Source organism: Antechinus flavipes, chromosome 3 (genome assembly GCF_016432865.1).
Source record: "Antechinus flavipes isolate AdamAnt ecotype Samford, QLD, Australia chromosome 3, AdamAnt_v2, whole genome shotgun sequence".
NCBI lineage: Eukaryota > Metazoa > Chordata > Mammalia > Dasyuromorphia > Dasyuridae > Antechinus > Antechinus flavipes.
Genome location: NC_067400.1, coordinates 566,115,887 through 566,135,342, shown reverse-complemented (window position 1 = coordinate 566,135,342; position 19,456 = coordinate 566,115,887). Strand labels below are relative to the sequence as shown.

Below are 19,456 nucleotides of genomic sequence, written 5' to 3'. Positions count from 1 at the left end.
TAAATGCTTTTTAAAAAAAATAAAAGCATTTATTACCCTCCCTTCCCCATTCGGGCATCTGTAGCGTCCCTTCCCGCTTTGACCTTCGGTGATTATGTGGGTTCTCCCTTCCTTTTTTTCTCCACCTGCTTGGCACAATCTGAGTCACGCTCGCCCCGCCCTAGGATTGGGCTCCTCAGGCTCCGCCCTCTCTCACTCCCACACCGTGGTCACCATGGGGATGGCTTACAGCAGGCGGGACGGGATGCCGCCCTGCGCGCGCGCGCTGCGAGCGTGCTCTCGCGATGCTTGCGACCAGCACTCTTCCCCCAGCGGCCGCGGCGGTGGTTCCGGTGTGGATGGCGGCCGCGGTCATGGCGGCTGCTAACGCGGCGCGGGCCGGGCCTAGGGCCCGAGGCCTGCGGGGGTCTCTGCCACTCGTGGTGATTCTTGGGGCCACGGGCACTGGCAAGTCCAAGCTGGCGCTGCAGCTGGGTCAGCGGCTTGGCGGCGAGATTGTCAGCGCCGATTCCATGCAGGTAACTCGGCCCGGGCCGGGGCCGGGGATGAGGAGAGAACGAGGGAGGCCCGGGAGGGCGGGAGGCTGAAATAGGACGGCGGGGAGGCCTGAGAGCCGAGGAGAGGAAGGAGGCCTGCTCCGCCTGGCCCTCACTGAGATGTCCACGCTGGGCACCTTGCGCGGCGTGCGCCCGGTCCTTCAGCCTCTTCTTCCCAGCAGCCCCAGCCGGCGTCTCCGAGCCCAAGACAGCCTTCCCTGCATGCCCTTCCCTGTTCTTTCCTCTTTCCCCCGTTGCCTTCCCTTATCCCCTTCCCATTCTTCCTCTGTCTTCCTTTTTCTCTTCTCCCTTTCTCCCCTCTCCACCTTCCCTTTTCTCTTTCCCCTTCTATTTCCCTTCCCCCTTTCTCCTATTTCTTCCTTCCTCTTTCCCTCCTTCCCTCCCTCGATCCCTTTCTCCCTTCCTTCTCTCTTCCTCCCTCCTTTTCCTCTCTTCTCCCCGAACCATCATTTTCTCCTTCTCTCCTGTGAGTTTCTCTCCCTTCCAGCCTTCTCTTACTTCTCTGTCATTCTTCCCCAAATATCCCCTTTCTTTTCTTTTTCTACCCACCGAGCCCCCTCTAGCTTCCCTACCTCATCCAAGATAGTGATACATTTCAAAAGCCTTAAAAGAACCTGAGTTAAAATAGTAGTTGTCTACTTACTACCTTTGTGACCTTGGATTAGCCATAACATATCTTCTTGAAGTCATTTGTTTCTGTCAGTAAATCAAGCACATAACATAGTGCCTTACATATAGTAGGTATTTGTTGAGTTATAATGAAGGAATTGGACCACATGCTCTCCAGAGTTCTTCCCCAGCTCTAAATCAGTGATTCTTTCTGCTCTTTAACCCCCTCTCCTTGTCTCTTCCTTTCCTTTTTTCTCCTTACCTAAGATTATAGACGTTCATATCTCTTTCTTCTCCCTATACAGGATAGGAATGTTAGGTCCTGGGGTGTTTTTAAAAAGGGTATTCTAGAAGCATTCAGTAAATATTAAACGATTCCTCTATACCCGCTGCATGTTAGGTGTGACTGTTGGGGTGGAAGGGGAATGGACACATAGACCTGTATTTTTAAAATTTTTTGGTGATAGAGAGCAAACATATTTAAATTTCTTTTTTAGAGGGAAGGAGCCTATCCTTTATATCTCGTAGAATGTGGAGAATTACTTTAGATTGCTTTTCTTAGGGGAGTGTTTTCTTATTTGAGTGTTCTCTGCCCTTTTAAAAGTGAGAAATGATAGAAGAATGAAAGTAAACTATTACTGATTTTGAAGTAGTCTGTTGACATGTGAATGCTGGGATATACCCGATGCTAAAATGGGAATTAGAGAACAATTAAAAGCTATGATTTGGAACCTCACAAAGATCATTAACTGGGCAGACTAGACAAGCGATCCTGACCAAAGAGTATGACAATATAGAATTATGCTAAATTTTAAAGGGTAAACCGAGTTCTGTCCAAGTCATAGAAGTGAAAAGTAAGTTAAGGAAGCTTCATATGGAAAGTAGAATTTGGATTGTACCATTAGAATAGGAAAAGGAAAGGTCATGTAAAGGAGGACATCTTTGGAGATTATGGGGAGTAAAGGCTTGAAGAAAAAATATGAATTTGGAATGTTTGAATGAGTAGAGAAGAGATTTTATTTTGGGAGAAAGAGGACAAAAACCATTTTATGTATGGAGAGTTTTAAATGAACCCTACAGTAGATTTAGAGGGCTAAATTCTGAAAAGCCTTGGTAGAAGGTACAGAGTATGAAAGGTTTAATTTCCTCATTCATTCTAGTGCCTTCCCTCTTGAGGATTTCCAATTTATTCTACAGATAGCTTTTTAATACATAATTATTTGCATATTTTATCCCCCATTAGACTGATCTTTTGGAGAACAAGAATTATTTTTTGCTTTTATTTATATCCTAGCTCTTTAGTGCTTGAAACATAGTAGGTTTCTTAATAAATGTTCATTGATTGACCTAGAAAGCAGGAAGGTAAAATAAGGAAAGCTTACTCTTTCCCAAGGACATAACTAAAAATGTTGTTCCTATAACTTGGATTCATGAATAGAAAGCAGAGTTTGTGTAGTTCAGTTCTTTTCTTCTTCCTTCCATTGCTGCTTCCATATTGTTCTATTACCATACTTCCATGATTTCTCTTTTCAAGTCCATTCAATCTGTCTGCCTTTCCTTCTCCCCATCCATGTCTTTGTCAGTTTCCAGATAACTTTTTGAGCTTTTCTCAATGACTTTAATATCTATCCAATTCCTTATTTATCATCCTCATAGACTTCATAGTTCATACTGAGGACTTCTCTCACATCCCTGATCACATAATGCTTTGATTCTAGTGACTTCCTCAACCCTATTTCAGTTGTACTCTGTTAAACTCATGATTAAAACTTCTTGTAATTTCACCATGCCCAAGTTTTTTTTTTCCTAAGTTGTATTTTTATTTTCAGATCCAAATTCTCTGCCTTTCCTCTCCCCCTTACCTATAGAGAAAGCAAGATTACACATGAAGTCATATGTCCCAAGAGTTTAAGGACTGAAATTTCTCCAAATGCAGCCTGATCTGCTTTTATCTCTTCTGTTCCTTTATACTAAACTTATTCTTTGCCCCTCTCTCCTCCCCCCGTCACTATATCAGGGCTTTGACCTATCTTATCTTAGATTTTTTTTTTTTATCTTGTTTTCAGCCTTGATCTAATGGCCTGTCATTTTAACATTTCATGGACTGCTCTTCTAGAGTCCTTTTGGACTTAATTGCTAGATTTTTCAGTATTACAGGTAAATCTCATTCCTGATTAAATAATACTATGTAAAGTCTGAGCTGGCTCTCTGGAGGCCTCAGAATCAGCCAGAGTCAGGATAAATAAGTCCTTGGTCTTTAGGAAGAGGAGTGAAGGAGATGGACAAAACTGCCAGGAGTTTTGCCAAAGATCTAGAGTTCAGAATCTCCACACTTTTCTCCTCTCAGTCCTGCCACCAAGTGAGTCTGGTCCATCTCACTCCACCCTCTAATCCCTCCTATGATTATCTATATACACCAAAAGATCTAGCCAGTATGGACTAGTGAGAAGGGCCATTTTTCCAAGATATGCTAATGGAGTTATTGTCCAGTAGGTAATTAGCCTTAAGTGCTTGGTTGTCTGATTCAAGCACACCTTTTAAGAGTTTCAGCTCTTTACATAATTGTATGATTTTTCTACTACTTCTCAATTCTGGGTTGCAGATTATTGCTGAAGAAAGGCAAGAAATTGAGCTGATTTTATCCACTATAAATTGATAGTACACAACCTCATCTTTGCTGCTAATTATCAGCTTTTCTGTTCTTGTTGACTGTCTTCCCTTTTTCCTCTCCTCTCAGCCAACACACTGCATATAACTTAGCCTTAAGATCATATAGAAGTTCTTAGACATAGAGCTGAAAGAGACCTTTGAGATCACTTAGTCTTACTCTCTCCTTATATAGATAAGGAAACCGGTGCAGGGAGGTAAGCTGACTTGCTCTTCTGTTTACTGAGGTAGCCTTTAACTGTTTCCGCTATGCACATGACTTATTGATGATTTTCTCCAGGCCTACAACTCCATTACTCTCAGGACATCCTACCTGACAACGTCAGACTCAACCTATCTAAAACATTTTATTTCCTCCTAAATCTGCTGCTCCCCTTGACTGCTTTCTTTCTTTCTTTCTTTCTTTCTTTCTTTCTTTCTTTCTTTCTTTCTTTCTTTCTTTCTTTCTTTCTTTCTTTCTTTCTTTCTTTCTTTCTTTCTTCCTTCCTTCCTTCCTTCCTTCTTCCTTCCTTCCTTCCTTCCTTCCTTCCTTCCTAGGCAGTTGGGGTTAAGTGACTTGCCCAGGGTCACACAGCTAGGAAGTATTAAGTATCTGAGGCCAGGTTTGAACTCAGGTCCTCCTGATTTCAGGGCTGGTGGTCTATCCACTGCAGACTGCCTTTTTATATGCTATGGTTACTCTTTTTTTTTTAATAACTTTTTATTTACAGAACCCATGCCAGAGTAATTTTTTACATTATCCCTTGCACTCACTTCTGTTCCCATTTTTCCCCTCCCTCCACCCCTTGTCCCCCTCTCTCTACCCCCCTCCCCCGCCCCGTCCCCAGATGGCAAGCAGTCCTATATATGTTAGATATATCGCAGTATATCCTAGATACAGTATATGTGTGCAGAACCGAACAGTTCTCTTGTTGCACAGGGAGAACTGGATTCAGAAGGTAGAAATAACCCAGGAAGAAAAACAAAAATGCAAACAGTTTGCATTCATTTCCCAGTGTTCTTTCTTTGGGTGTAGCTGCTTCTGTCCATCATTGATCATTTGGAACTGAGTTAGATCTCTTTGTCAAAGAAATCCACTTCCGTCAGAATACATCCTCATACAGTATCGTTGTTGAGGTATATAATGATCTCCTGGTTCTGCTCATTTCACTCAGCATCAGTTCATGTAAGTTTCTCCAAGCCTCTCTGTATTCATCCTGTTGGTCATTTCTTACAGAACAATAATATTCCATAACATTCTTATATATGGTTACTCTTTACCTAGTTTCCTATATTTGATACTGTTATTTTCTTTTTTTCCCTCAATAACATTTTTCCAAATACATGTGAAGGTAATTTTCAACATTTATTTTTGTAAGATTTTGTGTTCCAAATTCTTTCTCCTTCCTTTATTTACCCTCTTTCCAAGACAGTAAGCAATATGATGTTATACTTGTACAATCCTTTTAAACATTGTCATGTTGTGTTGTACAAGAAAAATCAGAACACAGGAAAAAACCACAAGAAAGAAAAAACAAACAACAAAAAAGTGAAAATACTATGCTTCCATTCATATTAAGTTTCTTTCTTTCTTTCTAGATGCAGATGGCATTTTCCATTCTTAAGACTTTTGGAATTGTCCTATATCACCAAATTGTTGAGAAAAGTCACGTCCATTACAGTTGATTATCATATAATATTGCTCTTATTGCATATAATGTTCTCCTGGTTCTGCTCAGTTTACTCAGCATCAGTTCATATAAATCTTTCCAGATTTTTCTGAAATCATGAAATCATACTGCATATCAGTTCTTATAGAACAAAATATTCCATTACATTAATATACCATAACTTACTTAGCCGTTCCCCAACTGATAGGCATCCACTCAATTTCTAGTTTTGTTTTGTTTTTTTGCTGAGGCAATTGGGGTTAAGTGACTTGCCCAGGGTCACAGAGCTAGGAAGTGTTAAATGTCTGAGACCAGATTTGAACTTGGGTCACTCAGTCCTTCTGATTTCAGGGCTGATGCTCTATCCACTGGGCCACCTAGCTCCCTCTAGTTTCTTTCACAAAAAGGGCTCTTATAAGCATTTTTGCACCTGTAGGTTCTTTTCCTTCTTTTGTGATCTCTTTGGGATACTTACCCAGTAGTGAGACTGCTGCCTCAAAAAGCATGTAGTTTTGTAGCCCTTCAGGCATAGTTCCAAATTGCTCTCCAGAATTGTTGAGTTATTTCACAGCTCCACCAACAATGCATTAGTGTTCCAATTTTCCTAATCCCGCCAACATTTATCATTGTTTTTTCCTTTTAGCTAATCTGAGAGATGTGAAGTGATTCCTCAGAGTTGTCTTAATTTGCATTTTTGTAATCAATAGTGATTTAGAGCATTTTTTCATGGCTATAAAAGGCTTTAATTTCTTCAACTGAAAATTGTCTTTGTATTCTTTGAGGGTCCCTAATTCTTTTGAACTTGTTTGTCTTTTTCATAATGTTGCCTTTGTATAAATTGTTTTTTGGGTTTTTTTTTTTTTTTTTTTTGGTTCTGCTCTCTTTACTGCATCACTTCATACAAGTCTTAACAGTGGTCTCTGAAACCACCCCTATCATCATTTTGTACAGTACAGTAACAATCCCATCACAATATTATAACTTGTTCATACATTCCTCAATTTATGGATACCCTCTCAGATTCTGATCCTTTACTACCTCAAAAAGAGCTATAAATATTTTTTGTATGACCTTAGTGAAGTGTTTGTTTTGCTTAGGACTAATCTATACTTTAATCTACCTTCTCTTTAATTATCTCTTCTTTCATATCTATCCTCTTATTTTCCTTTTTGAATGAGTTTATATGTATTCTTTTTTCTTTTGAACATTTCAGTTGAGGATGAGGACCAAGCATCAGCCATTTCCCCTTATTCTCTTTTCCTTATTTGTTATAGATGCTTATTTGCTCATCCTGCTTATGTGGAATAATTTTCCTAACCTTCCTTCCTTTCATTCCTAGAGTATTCCTCTTCTTTTCTCTTTCCATTTTTCTCATAAGATGATCAAGGTATAATAGAAACACTCAGACCTTGCATAATTGGACTTCCTGTCTGTCACCAGTTGATAGTGTTGAGAGAACATGTGTAAAATCCTTCTGTATTTGAATGTAAATAGTTTATTCTTCTTTATTATTTCCTTACAATTGTATATTTTTATGTTTTTCTTAATTCCTAATTCCTATATTTGAGCAAGAAAGTATCTATTAAGTTCAGGTCTTTTCATCAGAAATGCTTGAAAGTTCTCTATTTCATTAAAGATTCATTTTTTTTCCCCTTTAGGATTATACCAAGTTTTGCTAGATAAGTTAATCTTGGCTGTAGGCTTCTTTTTTCTTTTAAATATCATTTTCCAATCTTTCCACTCCTTTGAAGTGGCGATTGCTGACTGTGGCTTCCTTGGTATTTGAATTTCTTTTTGGAAGATTGCAGTTTTAGGAGTTTTTTTTGGGGGGGTCTTTGTATGTTTTGTTTTGTTTCTGGCATGTAGGCTCCAAATTTTGACTATGATATTCTTAAGAGTTTTCATTTGGAAGTGATAATTGTATTTCAGTACAATTGATTTCTTTTGTAATCTTAGGCATTTCATTTCATGCAGTTAAAGACATTCAAAGAAGGAGTTTATAAACTTCACCAAACTTCCAGAGGAGATTGTTACAGAAAAGGTTAAAAACCTTGCTCTAGTGGCTCATTCTCACTTTATTCTTTAAAGCCCTTAAATACCTGGCCTCATACCTGGTAGTACCTTTATTATATGTTACTTCCCCACATACATTCTGTGGTTCAACCAAATTGGCCTTCTTACTTTTCTTAATCTGTGACATTTCTCCTCCTGTCCTTGTGCCTTTGTACTGACTGGCCTCTGTGTCTGGAATGGCTTCTCTCCTCCCTTTTCTATCTTAGAATCCCTCATTCCCTTCAGGACTCAGCTCAGTGACCAAAAATTCCATTTACAAGAAGCTTTTACCATATCCTTAAATAGTAAATGTGTTCCTGCCTCTAACTGTCCTGTACTGTTTATATACATGTTGTCTCCCCATTTGAAATGCAAGCTCCATGAGGACCGGGGCTTTTTCTTTTTTATCCTTACATTTCCAGCCCCACTAAATTAATTCTCCTTGTGCTTTGATCTAGACATGTCATCCCTCTCTAAATTGATCTTTAATTGCTCCTTATTGCCTGGCAAGTTAAGTTTAATTTTTTTATCTTAATAATCAAGGCCCTTGCATATCTGATGCCAACTTTCCTTTCCAGTTTTATCTCATTTTGTTCTTTTCCAAGTATTCTGTTTTCCAAGCAAGCATTTTTTTTTTTTTTTTGCTGCATCTACTTATCTTTTGCTCCTGCTGTTCCTCCTGCTCGAACATTTTAAATTTTTTCTAAAAAAAATTCTGAACTTAAATATCTTTTTCTTATATATAAAAAATGTAAAAATAGGATTGCTTTTGAAACTTAATCTACATTTCATGTGCTTGCTTTTGTTTAAAAAAATGTGTATGTGTGTGTATATATATATAGATAGATAGATAGATATAATATATATATATATATATATATATACACACATATACTCCACATTACTTTCAAAACTTCCCGTCATTTTTCTATGCTTTTTTTTTCCCCCTTTTGAAATACCATATTTTAAGAGCTTTCCTTTTAAATAGAAGCTGCTAGGTCTTAATGTGATCCTGGCAATCTGTGATTCCTTCAGCACTTAAACTGCTTCTTTCTGGATGCTTACTGTATTTTTTCTTTGATGTAGGAACTCTGCTTTCTGGAAGTTTTCCTTTTGGGTTTTCTTAAAGGTGATCTTTGATCAGTGGTCTCTTTCTATATTTTTCCCTGAGGTTCTAATAAAGCTTAGAGCTGGTCTACTTAATTCCTAGCTTTCCTTTAAAGCCCAATCGAAATGACATTTACTACATGAAGTCTTCCATGATCTCCCTTTCAGTAATTATCTTTTCTTTTGTACCTTGAAAAGCACTTGGTTTTAAACAGTTTCAGACACGCTGATCTTTCATGATATTTTGTGTTGTGTATCCATGTTTTTGTCATTATCTCTCATCTAAACTCTAAACTCCATTATCTAAACCTTTTATCTCTTTCAGCAACCTATGTGGTGTTTTGCAAACAATAGATGATTAATATAAATGTCTATTGAATTTGAATCAAATTGATATACACGGGAATAAAGAGGGGGAATTTAGTTTTAGGGACCTGGTTTTTGGCCATAAGAAAGATTTTATTGTCATTTGGAGGTATGTACTAGATTTTGGTTAATAAGTCTGGTAATAAATATTTGGAAGTCATCATCATAGAAAAGAATGGATGAGCTTTTCTCAGGAGAGAATGTAAGGAAAGAGAGAAAGGAAGGAGTGCAAGGACTATACTTTGGAGAACACTCATAGCTGGGAAGTAACAGGGGAATGAATCTCTGAAATGAGAGACACAGCAGTGGTGATTAAAGAAGCATCTGGAAAAGCAGGATGTATTAGGGAAGACTAGAAGAAAATATTGAAAAATTGGACTGATTAACAGTATCAAAGAAGCCAAGAAGAATGAGTCCTGAGAGAAGATAAACAAATCATTGGATTTGGCAATAAAGGCCTTTGAAAAGAACATTTTTATTTCTGATAGTAACTAGAAGGTAACAGATGTGGTACTTGGTTGTAAATACTTGTATTAGAAATTTTCCCTTGAGAGGATTGAGGAAAATTGAATTTTAGAAAAAGGGGGTTGTAGTCTGAAATAAGAAGTGCTTTCTTTTCTTTTTCTTTTTTTTTTTTCTTTTATTTTTTTTAAAGCTATGAAGACCTGTATATCTTAGGAAATCAATGAAAGATGAATAAAGGTATTGTTGTGTAGTGGCAAGGGCTCAGCTGAAGTTGGCCAGGATGCAATAGTAATGGGCCATTTTATATATATATTATTTATATAAATATATTATGAATATATATATGTCCATATGTATTGTAAATATATATGTTTATGTGTGTGTGTATACACGTATACATATACATATATATACATATATATAATACCAAACTTAAATTTATGGTTGGAATGCAATCTCTTAGTTGCTTTAAGTACCAAATAAAATGAGCATTTCCATATATATATATATATATATATATATATATATAATGACAGAAGATTATTCATGAAACTGCAAATCTGTTAGGTAGCACTTGCTTTTCTTTTTAAATCTATAATATGTAACTTTCAAAGCTGTCCTGTTTGTCTGCCAAATCAAGGCAGCAGGCATTTATTAAGAACCTACTAAGTGCCAGGCATTATTCCTTCTGGATTTCCCTTTCTTCCATTCACTTCTTAGTTGGGGGAAGAGGAACCCAATCCTGTCTTCTCTTTGCCTCCCATTTTCTCCCTTTGAAAAAGAAAAATGAATATGCACAGTCAAGCAAAACATCTCCACATTAACTACATCCAAAAATGTCTGTCTTATTTTACACCTTTGTTCCATTACTTCTCTGAGAGAAGGGATAACGTTTTTTCATAGTGAGTTAGTTGGAATAGGGATTACTCATTACATTTATCTGAGTTAAGTCTTTCAGAGTTTTTTTTGTCTTTTGTATAAGTTGTTTTCATTGCGTTCACTGTACTTTATCGCTTTATATGTCTTCCTGGTTTTCTCTGAAACAGTCGGTTCCATCACTATTTATGTAGCTGTAATAATTTTTTGATATTCATATGTACAAATTGGTCTCTTCCCTAATTGATGGACATCCTTTTAGTTTCCAGTTCTTTGCCACTTCAAAAGGAGAAGCAATAAAGGGTTTTGTCTTGGGTCAAAGGGTTTACATAGTTTAGTGAATTTTTGTTTATGGTTTCAAATTGTTTTCCAGAATGGATGGGCCAGTTCATATCCTCATCAAGAGTGCAACAATGTGCTGATTTCCTAGAAACCCTTTGCAACATTTGTCATTTTTCTTTTTATCATTTTATCAGTCTGATGGATTTAAGATAGGTCCCCAGAGTTGCTTTAATTTATTCTCTTTTTGGAGCATTTTTCATGGTTCAATGCATAGAGCTCTGGACTTGGAGTCAGGAAGACCAGAATTTTCAGTTCAACTCAGTTTCCTCATCTGTAAAATGGGATTTAATCTGTAATAATAGCATTGACCTCTCAGAAGGATCAAAATAGTTGAGTGTAAAGCACTTAGCACATGTCCTGGCATGTAACAAATGGTATGTGTTAGCTATTATTATTATTGATAGCTTGGATTGCTTTGAATACTGCATATTCTTATTCTTTTACCACTTGTCTGGAAGAAATTCCTGTGTTTTTCTTCAGCTGTGTTATTTAGCCTAGAAGAAGAATAAAAGATACATTGGAATGATATGTCTGGGAATTGGTATAGCAGGGGGCATGATAGTTGGTGTGAGAGTTTATAATATCCAGGGAGGGTTGAGGTAATTGACCACAAAGTTATGGGGAAAAGCTAACAGACTAGGTGAAGGAGGCCTTGTTCAAATATTGCAGTGACGTTTAGAATCCTTTTATGTTACTGTTATAGTTTCTGTTATTATATTATGATATTAATGTCCGTCCACACACAGTTTAGCAAGACTTCTCCCTTGCAGTCAGTGAACTGAAATTTACTGCCATGGGAGATAACATTTATACAAGTTCTTGCAAAGTATTATATTATACAAATATAATAAAATATAATATAATAACACATAAAAAAGATTTTTTGGGGAGACTAGACTACTGGTAGCAGAGGATCAGGAAGTGTTTCATGCCGAAGCCTTGTACCTAAATTTTGAAGGTGCATTTAGTTTTGAAGGGAAACAGGAATTTAAGTATAAAGAGAAGAAGATATAGGGAGGTAGCTAGAGTTTGAGCAAGAGTTTTTAAAAATGAGGAAACCATGAACAATATGGAAAGCAAAGTTAGGGTTCTTTCCTATGTCAAAAATTAATATGTATATATATAAAAGTTCTTTAAAGATTATTAAACTTTTGGACTTCCTAGTTGGCATTTACTCTTAATAATACCTTGAGTGTCTGTGTAATTTTTCAACTCAGTGAAAATAGTTTGGTCTGATTCACTGTGGTCATCTAGAGCAGGGGAACTCTGCTGCTTTTTGTATTTCTGCTTTCCAAACTTCATCTTGTGCTACTCTTGTCTTATTTTAAACCACTGAGAGAACATGTTTTTAATTCTTAATGCTTTCTGCTGACATTCTGTTGTGTAACTTTAAACCAAAATGGCATTTTGGTCAAAAGATTGCTCTTTTTCCCAGTATGGAAATCATTTATATCTGGTTAATTTGAATAAAAATTGACTAGAGTTACTGGATTAAGCAGCTTTGTGTTAGCTTGGATAGAGTGCTGGGTCTGGAGTCAAGAAGACTTCGAGGATTCAAATCTGCCCTCAAAAGTTTACTAGTTGTTTGACCCTGGGCAAGTCACTTAACTCTTTTTGCCTTAGTTTCTTAATCTCTAAATATGCGCTGAGAGAAGGAAATAGCAAACTGCTCCAATATCTTTGCCAAGAAAACCCCATATGGGGACATAAAGAATCAGACAGGACTGAAAAATGGCTTAATAACAATTGGATTAAACTATTGAACAGTTCCAGAATTTGGGAGGCAGCGTAATGTAGTGGACAGAGAATTCTGGGTTTAAAAGGCTCAGATTCAAATTCTCTATTTATGTGACTGTGTCAAGTCACCTCTTTTCCTCATTTGTAAATGTAGCTAATGATATCTCTGCTGCTCACCTCATGGATGGAGCTATTATCAAGCTCATTTGTGCTATGCAAAACACTTAGGATTTTTTTGGGAGAAATTTTTTAATTTAGGTTTTTTTCAATTACAGAAAATTATTTTATTTTTCCCTACTTTTGCTTCTCAGACAAACAATTATTCTTTTCTCTTTTTTTTGGCCGAGGCAATTGGGGTTAAATGACTTGCCCAGGGCCACATAGCTAGCTAGGAAGTGTTAAATATCTGAGGCCACATTTGAACTCAGGTCCTCTCTAGTGTTACATCCACTACACCACTTTGCTGCCCCCAAACAAACAATTGTAACAAACATTCATAGTCAAGCAAAACAAATTCTTGCATTGTCCAAGGCCAAAAACTGTCTCATTTTACACCTCTGGTGTGTGAAACATTTTGTAAGCCTTAAAACATTTTATGTTTCAATTCTGCCTTTGGGGTACAGTATCACTGTCTTCCCTTCCCTTCTCTGTAGCCTTACTTATCTTTAGTACTTTCAGCTCATGGACCAACTGACTGACAGATAGTAAATCCTTAAAAAATGCTTATTGAACAAATGAAATTACACTTTCCAATCCCACAGTGACTTTTTCCCTCCTCTCTGCTAGGTCTATATCCCAAAGAGATTTTTTTAAAAAAGGGGAAAGAACCTATTTATACAAAAGTGTTTATAGCAGTTCTTTTTATGGTAGCTAAGAATTGTAAATGGAGAGGATGCCCATAAATTGGAGAATGGCAGACCAAGTTGTGGTATATGATTATAATGGAATATTATTTTGATATAAGAAATGAAGGACAGGATAGTTTTGGAAAAATCTGGAAAGACTTATATGAACCTATACAAAGAGAAGTGAGCAGAACCAGGAGAACATTGTAAACAATAATAGCAATATCATCCAGCAAACAATTGTAAATGACTTAGCAGCTAAGTGGTTCTCAAAGTCTGATCCAGAGCATCCTGGGAATCTTGGAAATCCTTTCAGAGAGTCTACAAATTCATAATTAGTTTTTGTTTTTAATGTGATCAATATCTATAACTATAAACCACATAAACAAAAACTCTGGACAGATCCTCAATCATTTTTAATAGGATAAAGATATTGAGAACAAAAGTTTGAAGACCACTGTTTTAGCTATTCTCAGTAATAGTTATCCAAGACAGTCCCAGAGGATTCATGATGAAGAATGCTATTCACTTCCAGAGAAAGAATGGATGTTGTCTGAATACAGATTGAAGCATGTTGTTTTTCTTTCTTTTAAGTCTTCTTACACAAAATGACTAATATGGAAATGTTTTATATGACTGTACATGTATAACCTATATCAGATTGCTTACTCTCTCAAGGAAAGGGGTGGGGAGAGAGGAAGGGATAGACTTTAGTACTGAAAACTTTAAAAAAAGATAAACAAAAGGTATTTAAAATAATTTTTACATATAATTGGGGGAAAATAAGATATTTTTAGAAAAATTCCTCTGACCACAAACTCTTTATTTAACCTTTATGAACCTAAATTTCCTCATCTTGAGAGGCTCAAATTAGACAGTTTATGTTAAGTGCTGTAAACCTTAAAGCACCTTGAGTAAATAAATGCCAGCTATTGTTATTAGGGAGAGCTTATGAATTGAAAGCTAACATATCTTTTTTCCTTTCTCATTCTTTTTTTCTTGACTATGGAACACAGTTTTCCTAACCTTTCCCTTTTTATCCATATCCAAAAATATCCATTTTTTATCCATATCCAAAAGGGAAGAGGAAGAACATGAAGTAAGCATCTATTAAATTACTGTGTGCGCAGTATAGTACTAATAAGCACTTTGCAAATACTATCTCATTTGATTTTCACAAGTCTGGGAATTCAGTGCCCCCATTTTGCAGTTGAGGAATTGAAGAGTTAAGTGACTTGCCCAAAGACACACGTAATATCCAAAGCTGGATTTAAATTCCTGACCCTTAGCCAGTGCTTTTTCCTTTAAAGAGACACTTGATTTTCTCCAATTAAAGATTTTAAAAACTTCAGGCCCTGAAATCTTTAGAACCAGGGTCTGCAAGCTACAATCTACTAATTGTAAATTTTGTATAACTCTAAATTGAGTAATATTCATATTTTTAAAATATTTTCATTTTCAACCTTCTCAGGTTGTTTTAAATGAATAAAATCTGGAAGCCAGTTGTATTGAAATCCATTTTGTAGATGGGAAGATTGAGAAGATTACATGCATTCGACCGGGGGGGGGGGGCTTGAAATACTGAAGAATAGAAACACTTTGAACTATTTGCAATAAATGTAACTATTTGATTTCTCTTGATAAATCACAGGTACTACTATTATTTGGGTTTTTCATTCATAATTGAAGGAAACATTACTTTTTTGTTTTTTGGAAATATTAATTTTCAATTAGAAGGAGGTAATTTTTTTCCCCATCAGAGTTTATGAACTCCTTGTTTATGCCATGTTATATCAAGTATAACTGACTGATCTTAGGAACATAGATATAGAGTTGGAAGGGACTTCAGAGGTCTTTTCTTCCAGTCTTTTCATTTTACAGATGAGGAAACTGAGAGTCAGAGATGTTAAGAAACTTGTTTAAGGTCATACAGGATAATAAAAGACAGAGCCAGGATGCTAATCTTTGTCTTAACTCCAAATCCAGGTCTTTTGTGCCATGCTTTACCTTAAATGTTGAATCCCCCCCAAAAAGCCAAATTAGCATATTAATGTAATCAATAATCAGCATTCCATTCCAGGCAGGTTAGCTGTGGCTATATACTGTATAGTAATGAGTAATTTCTGCTAATCATCTTTTACAAAATCACTTCTAAGTTCTAATAGGCTATGTACTATGAACGTATTTTGATTCCCCCATCCCATTTGTAAATTGTATGTGTTTTGAGTTAGTATAGTTATGTTTAAATTGAATTTAGATTGAGTTAAAGGACAAATAGAAGTATGAAGTTTATTTGTTTGGGAAATGTAATCTGTTATTGATGTTCTCTCCTTTGATTTCTGAAACACTCTTTCTTGGTTATTTCTCTTCCTTGTCCATTCTTTGATTTCCTTCACTTGTCCCTTTTCTTTCCACCCGCTCTGTGTAAATACCCTCCAAGATTCTGCCCTTAAGCTTTTTCTTGTTCCCTCCTTGTCATAAATCTTGTTCACTTATATCCATTTTTATTGACTTCAGTCATTGACTCTCAAACTTCCATTTGTATTACAAGATTAACTCTTCAACTGCCCTCTACACTGCCAACCAGGCCCAGTGTTCTCTCAAACATACCTGGAAACTGACTTTCTGTTCCTTGCTTCTTTTTAGTTGCTGTTTATAATCCTATCGTGGGTTTAGGAACCAGCTAATGAAGTCCATTAGGAATATATGTAAAGTAAGAGTAAGCTGGCTCTTAAGAATTTGAGAGGGTCCCCTATGAATAAAGTATTCCGTGTACAGTCTTAATGCTTACTATGATATCTATTTTGATTCATAAGAGCCTTGGTTCTTTTTTCTTCTTTGTTCTTGGATCTTAATTGTGATTTGCTTTGGTGAAGTGTTGTTGTTCAGCTTTAAATGGAGGTGAAAGAGCTCCCCAAATGTACTTATTTAATACTTAACATTTATTGGCATTTGAATTGTTGTCTTACTCAAAATAATGATAGTTAACATTTCATATAGTGCTTTAAAGTTTGTAAAACATTTCATGTTCTCTCACTTGATTATCACAGCAACCATGTGAAGTAGATGCTGTTATTAGTTTCATTTTACACATGAGGAAACTGAGGCTTGTGATTAAGTGATTGGTTTAGATTCCCATTGTCATTACGAATTGTAGGCCGGATTCACATTCAGGTCATTATGAATCCTCTTCTAGCATCTTCAGTGACATTTAACGGATATTGGAAAAATGTAGAACAGAACTATGTAATCTACCAGATGTATGTCTCAAAAAGTTTATTTTTTTTTTAACTGTTTTCAGTTTGTTGCTAAGAGCTAGGTTTACAGAAATGAAAATGACACAATCCTTGCCCTCAAAGAAATCTGGGATTCCTTGTTTCCTCTTTTCTCAATGTTTCTTTACCTTTATTAAAAGAACACTCAAATTAATCAAGTTCTTATTAACGATGTGCATTATATCTATAGAGATTTGTTGTCCTTTTTTTTTTCCTACAGGGATTTGAATAGGCAGGTTGGGGATAGTGTAAAAAGCACAAGACTGAGTCCTGGGATTGAGTCAGAAGACTTGTTTTTGTTTTGTCTCTACTCTTGCTAGTGGTTTGACCTTGGACTAGTCCCTTTTCTCTGGACCCTTGTTTACTTCTTTGTAAAATGAGATTGGTTTAGATGAGGACTCGAAGGTCCCTCCCAGTTCTGATATCCTGTGATTCTATGAGTGTTTATAGAGTATAATGCCCTTACAATTTGCTCTGTCAGCTTATCATTCTGTACCATTTGACAGAGGCTAAGTTCCAACCCTCTGTCCATTCATGGGAAATGCCTGGTCCTGGTTTTGCAAACATCAGACAAATGCTGGCAGTGTTTGGGCAGCTGTTGGAGTAGAAATCATGGTGGGGTGGGGAGTATGTGAGGGTGAGGGGGTTCCAGAGACCACCTGTTGTGATAATGTAGGCATGAGGCCTGGTACACAGTGACCCCTTTATTAATGGAATCCTTCTGTAGCTAAGCAGTAGAGTCACAGAGCCCAGAGAGTATTGGACTAACCCTCCCCACTGTAGCTCAGATACCCAATTATTCTGATTTAGGCTTTCAGTCTCCTGCTTGTTCAGCATAAGCAGTCTCTATGGGGAGTTGACATCCTCTGTCTATGAGGCATTGCTCATTTTCGGGTGAAGACAGATGGTCCCCTGCAAGGCTGAGCTGTGGATTCCTGCACAGCTGACAGGGCAAATGTAAGGGCCCTCTAATCTGTTCTCAAAGCCTTGCACGGGAAACATTGGTGTTTCTATTGTACTATTGTTGCTTTGCTTTAATTTTTTTCCCTCAAACCCCAAATGCTTCACATTAAATCAGTGAATCATGGATGTGCTCGTTCATCCTGATATTTCTATAGTAAGCAGTTAATGTTATTTCTCCCCGCCCCCCCCCTTTTTTTTTCCAGATGGAAAAACTGAAGCACAGAAAAATGAGAGGTTGTACAATTGGGCAAATGGCAGAGCTTGGAACTACATCGGGTTTTCAGGATATTTTGTAATGTCTGAGGTATTTCAGGAAGAATCCTGAGCTTGTTCTCTATATATGTTCAAGGCCTTAGTAACTAGATAAAGTGCTGCACTGAGAAACTTGAAGGCACTTGGCAAAAGACATACAAAGATAGTGTAATATTACAGATTCTCAACTGTAAATTAAAGAAAATAAACAAGTGCAACACTGTGATTTCTACAGAGAGGAAGCATCAATGTTTTTAGTCCATTCTGCATTGGGGCATGGTCTACTTTGTTTTTGAATAAAGCATTGGAGAGAGCATCAGATAAGTTCTGTGCTCCTCACTGCAGTCTGACTGGGTATCATGGATGTAGTTGTGAAGCTAGGTTTTCTTTGTGTCTGCGTGGATTCATCCTCTAGAAGCAGGATTTTGTACCAGAAGCAGGTCTATCCAGTGTTGTTCCAGGAAAGAGAAAGGGAATATGAAATTACAGAATCCCATAAGTAGGATGGAAAACAAAAGGCAAGAGTAAAGACCCTCATCATCTGTAGTGTGATGGGGACATATGCCACAGGTAGTAGAGACAGTCCTATTCAAAGGACTGAGTTTTTAGCAGCTTGACAAAGTGAGAGAAAAGACAACATGTTTGACTAGCCTAATCTTTACTAAGCTTCTGGGATCTTTGGGCTCCTTCTGCTTTGTGAAAAATGTGTGAGCTCTGAGGTTCCTGGATTGTGTGGGATGGGGTGCCTGTATTCTGTGACTCTCCTTTTAGTACTTTAAAGAAAGAGAATTAGAGACATTTCAAGTCCTATAGTTTGTTTGGAAAAGAAAGTGACCATTGGCCAGAAGGGCAGAGCACAAGACATTTTAAAAGATTTAAAAAATTTTTAAGGATGGGTTGATTGAGTGGCAGCAGTGTTTTAGAAGCAGACTATCTGGATCTAGTATTAGTTGGATTAATTGTTTACAGTTTATTTTAGGTATCTGGAAATTTGTACATGGTATATATGTGCTAAAGTGAAATGCAGTCTGATTTGGTTTGATCTATTCAATGTAGGCAGGAAGAGTCTCTGAGACTTGGCTGGTAAAGAAATTATAAGATCAGAGAGATTGTCTAGTCTCACCCTCTCATTTTTCAGAGGGTTTGGAAACTAAGGCCTGATCTTAGGCTGCATTAATAGAAATATAGAATCCCAAGCCAGAGAGGTAATGATCTTATTGTTCTCCTTCCTGGTTAGACCACATCTAGAGGTATTGTGTAGAAATCTGAGTGTCATGTTTTAGGAAAGACCTTAACAAATTGGATTGAGTCCAGAGTCCCACTTATCAAAGCCTGAAACTATGCTGTATTTTTCTTGAAGAACTATTTTCTTGAAGAACACTGTTCATTCTCCCCAGGCAATTGAAAGGGTTATCATGGGAAAGAGCGAAAACTTACTCTGCTTGGCATTAGAAGGCATATGTAGAATTAGTATGTAAAATGAGAGGGAGAGGGAGAAGGGAGGGGGAGAGAGGGAGGAAGGAAAGTAGAGAGGGAAGGAGGGGAAGAGGGGGAAGGAAAGGGGGGGGGAGAGAGAGCGTACACGCAGGGGGTCACTTTCTAGGATAGTGGAAATTGGAAATCTTCAGTTGGATTACTGGATATTGATTTGTCTGGAATGTTGTAAAAAGTATTCTGTGAGCAGACTCCACTGC

The 19,456-nt window shown here is 37.1% G+C and overlaps 1 protein-coding gene across 1 annotated transcript in view; it reads left to right on the top strand.

Annotated features, from left to right (window-relative positions):
- Window positions 1–323: 323 nt before the first annotated feature.
- Window positions 324–19,456, top strand: part of TRIT1 (tRNA isopentenyltransferase 1) — a 66,822-nt gene continuing 47,689 nt past the window's right edge. The window contains exon 1 of the mRNA XM_051987767.1: window positions 324–518. Coding sequence (XP_051843727.1) covers window positions 339–518 — 180 coding nt within the window. The 5' untranslated portion in view covers window positions 324–338. The remainder of the gene's footprint in view (window positions 519–19,456) is intronic.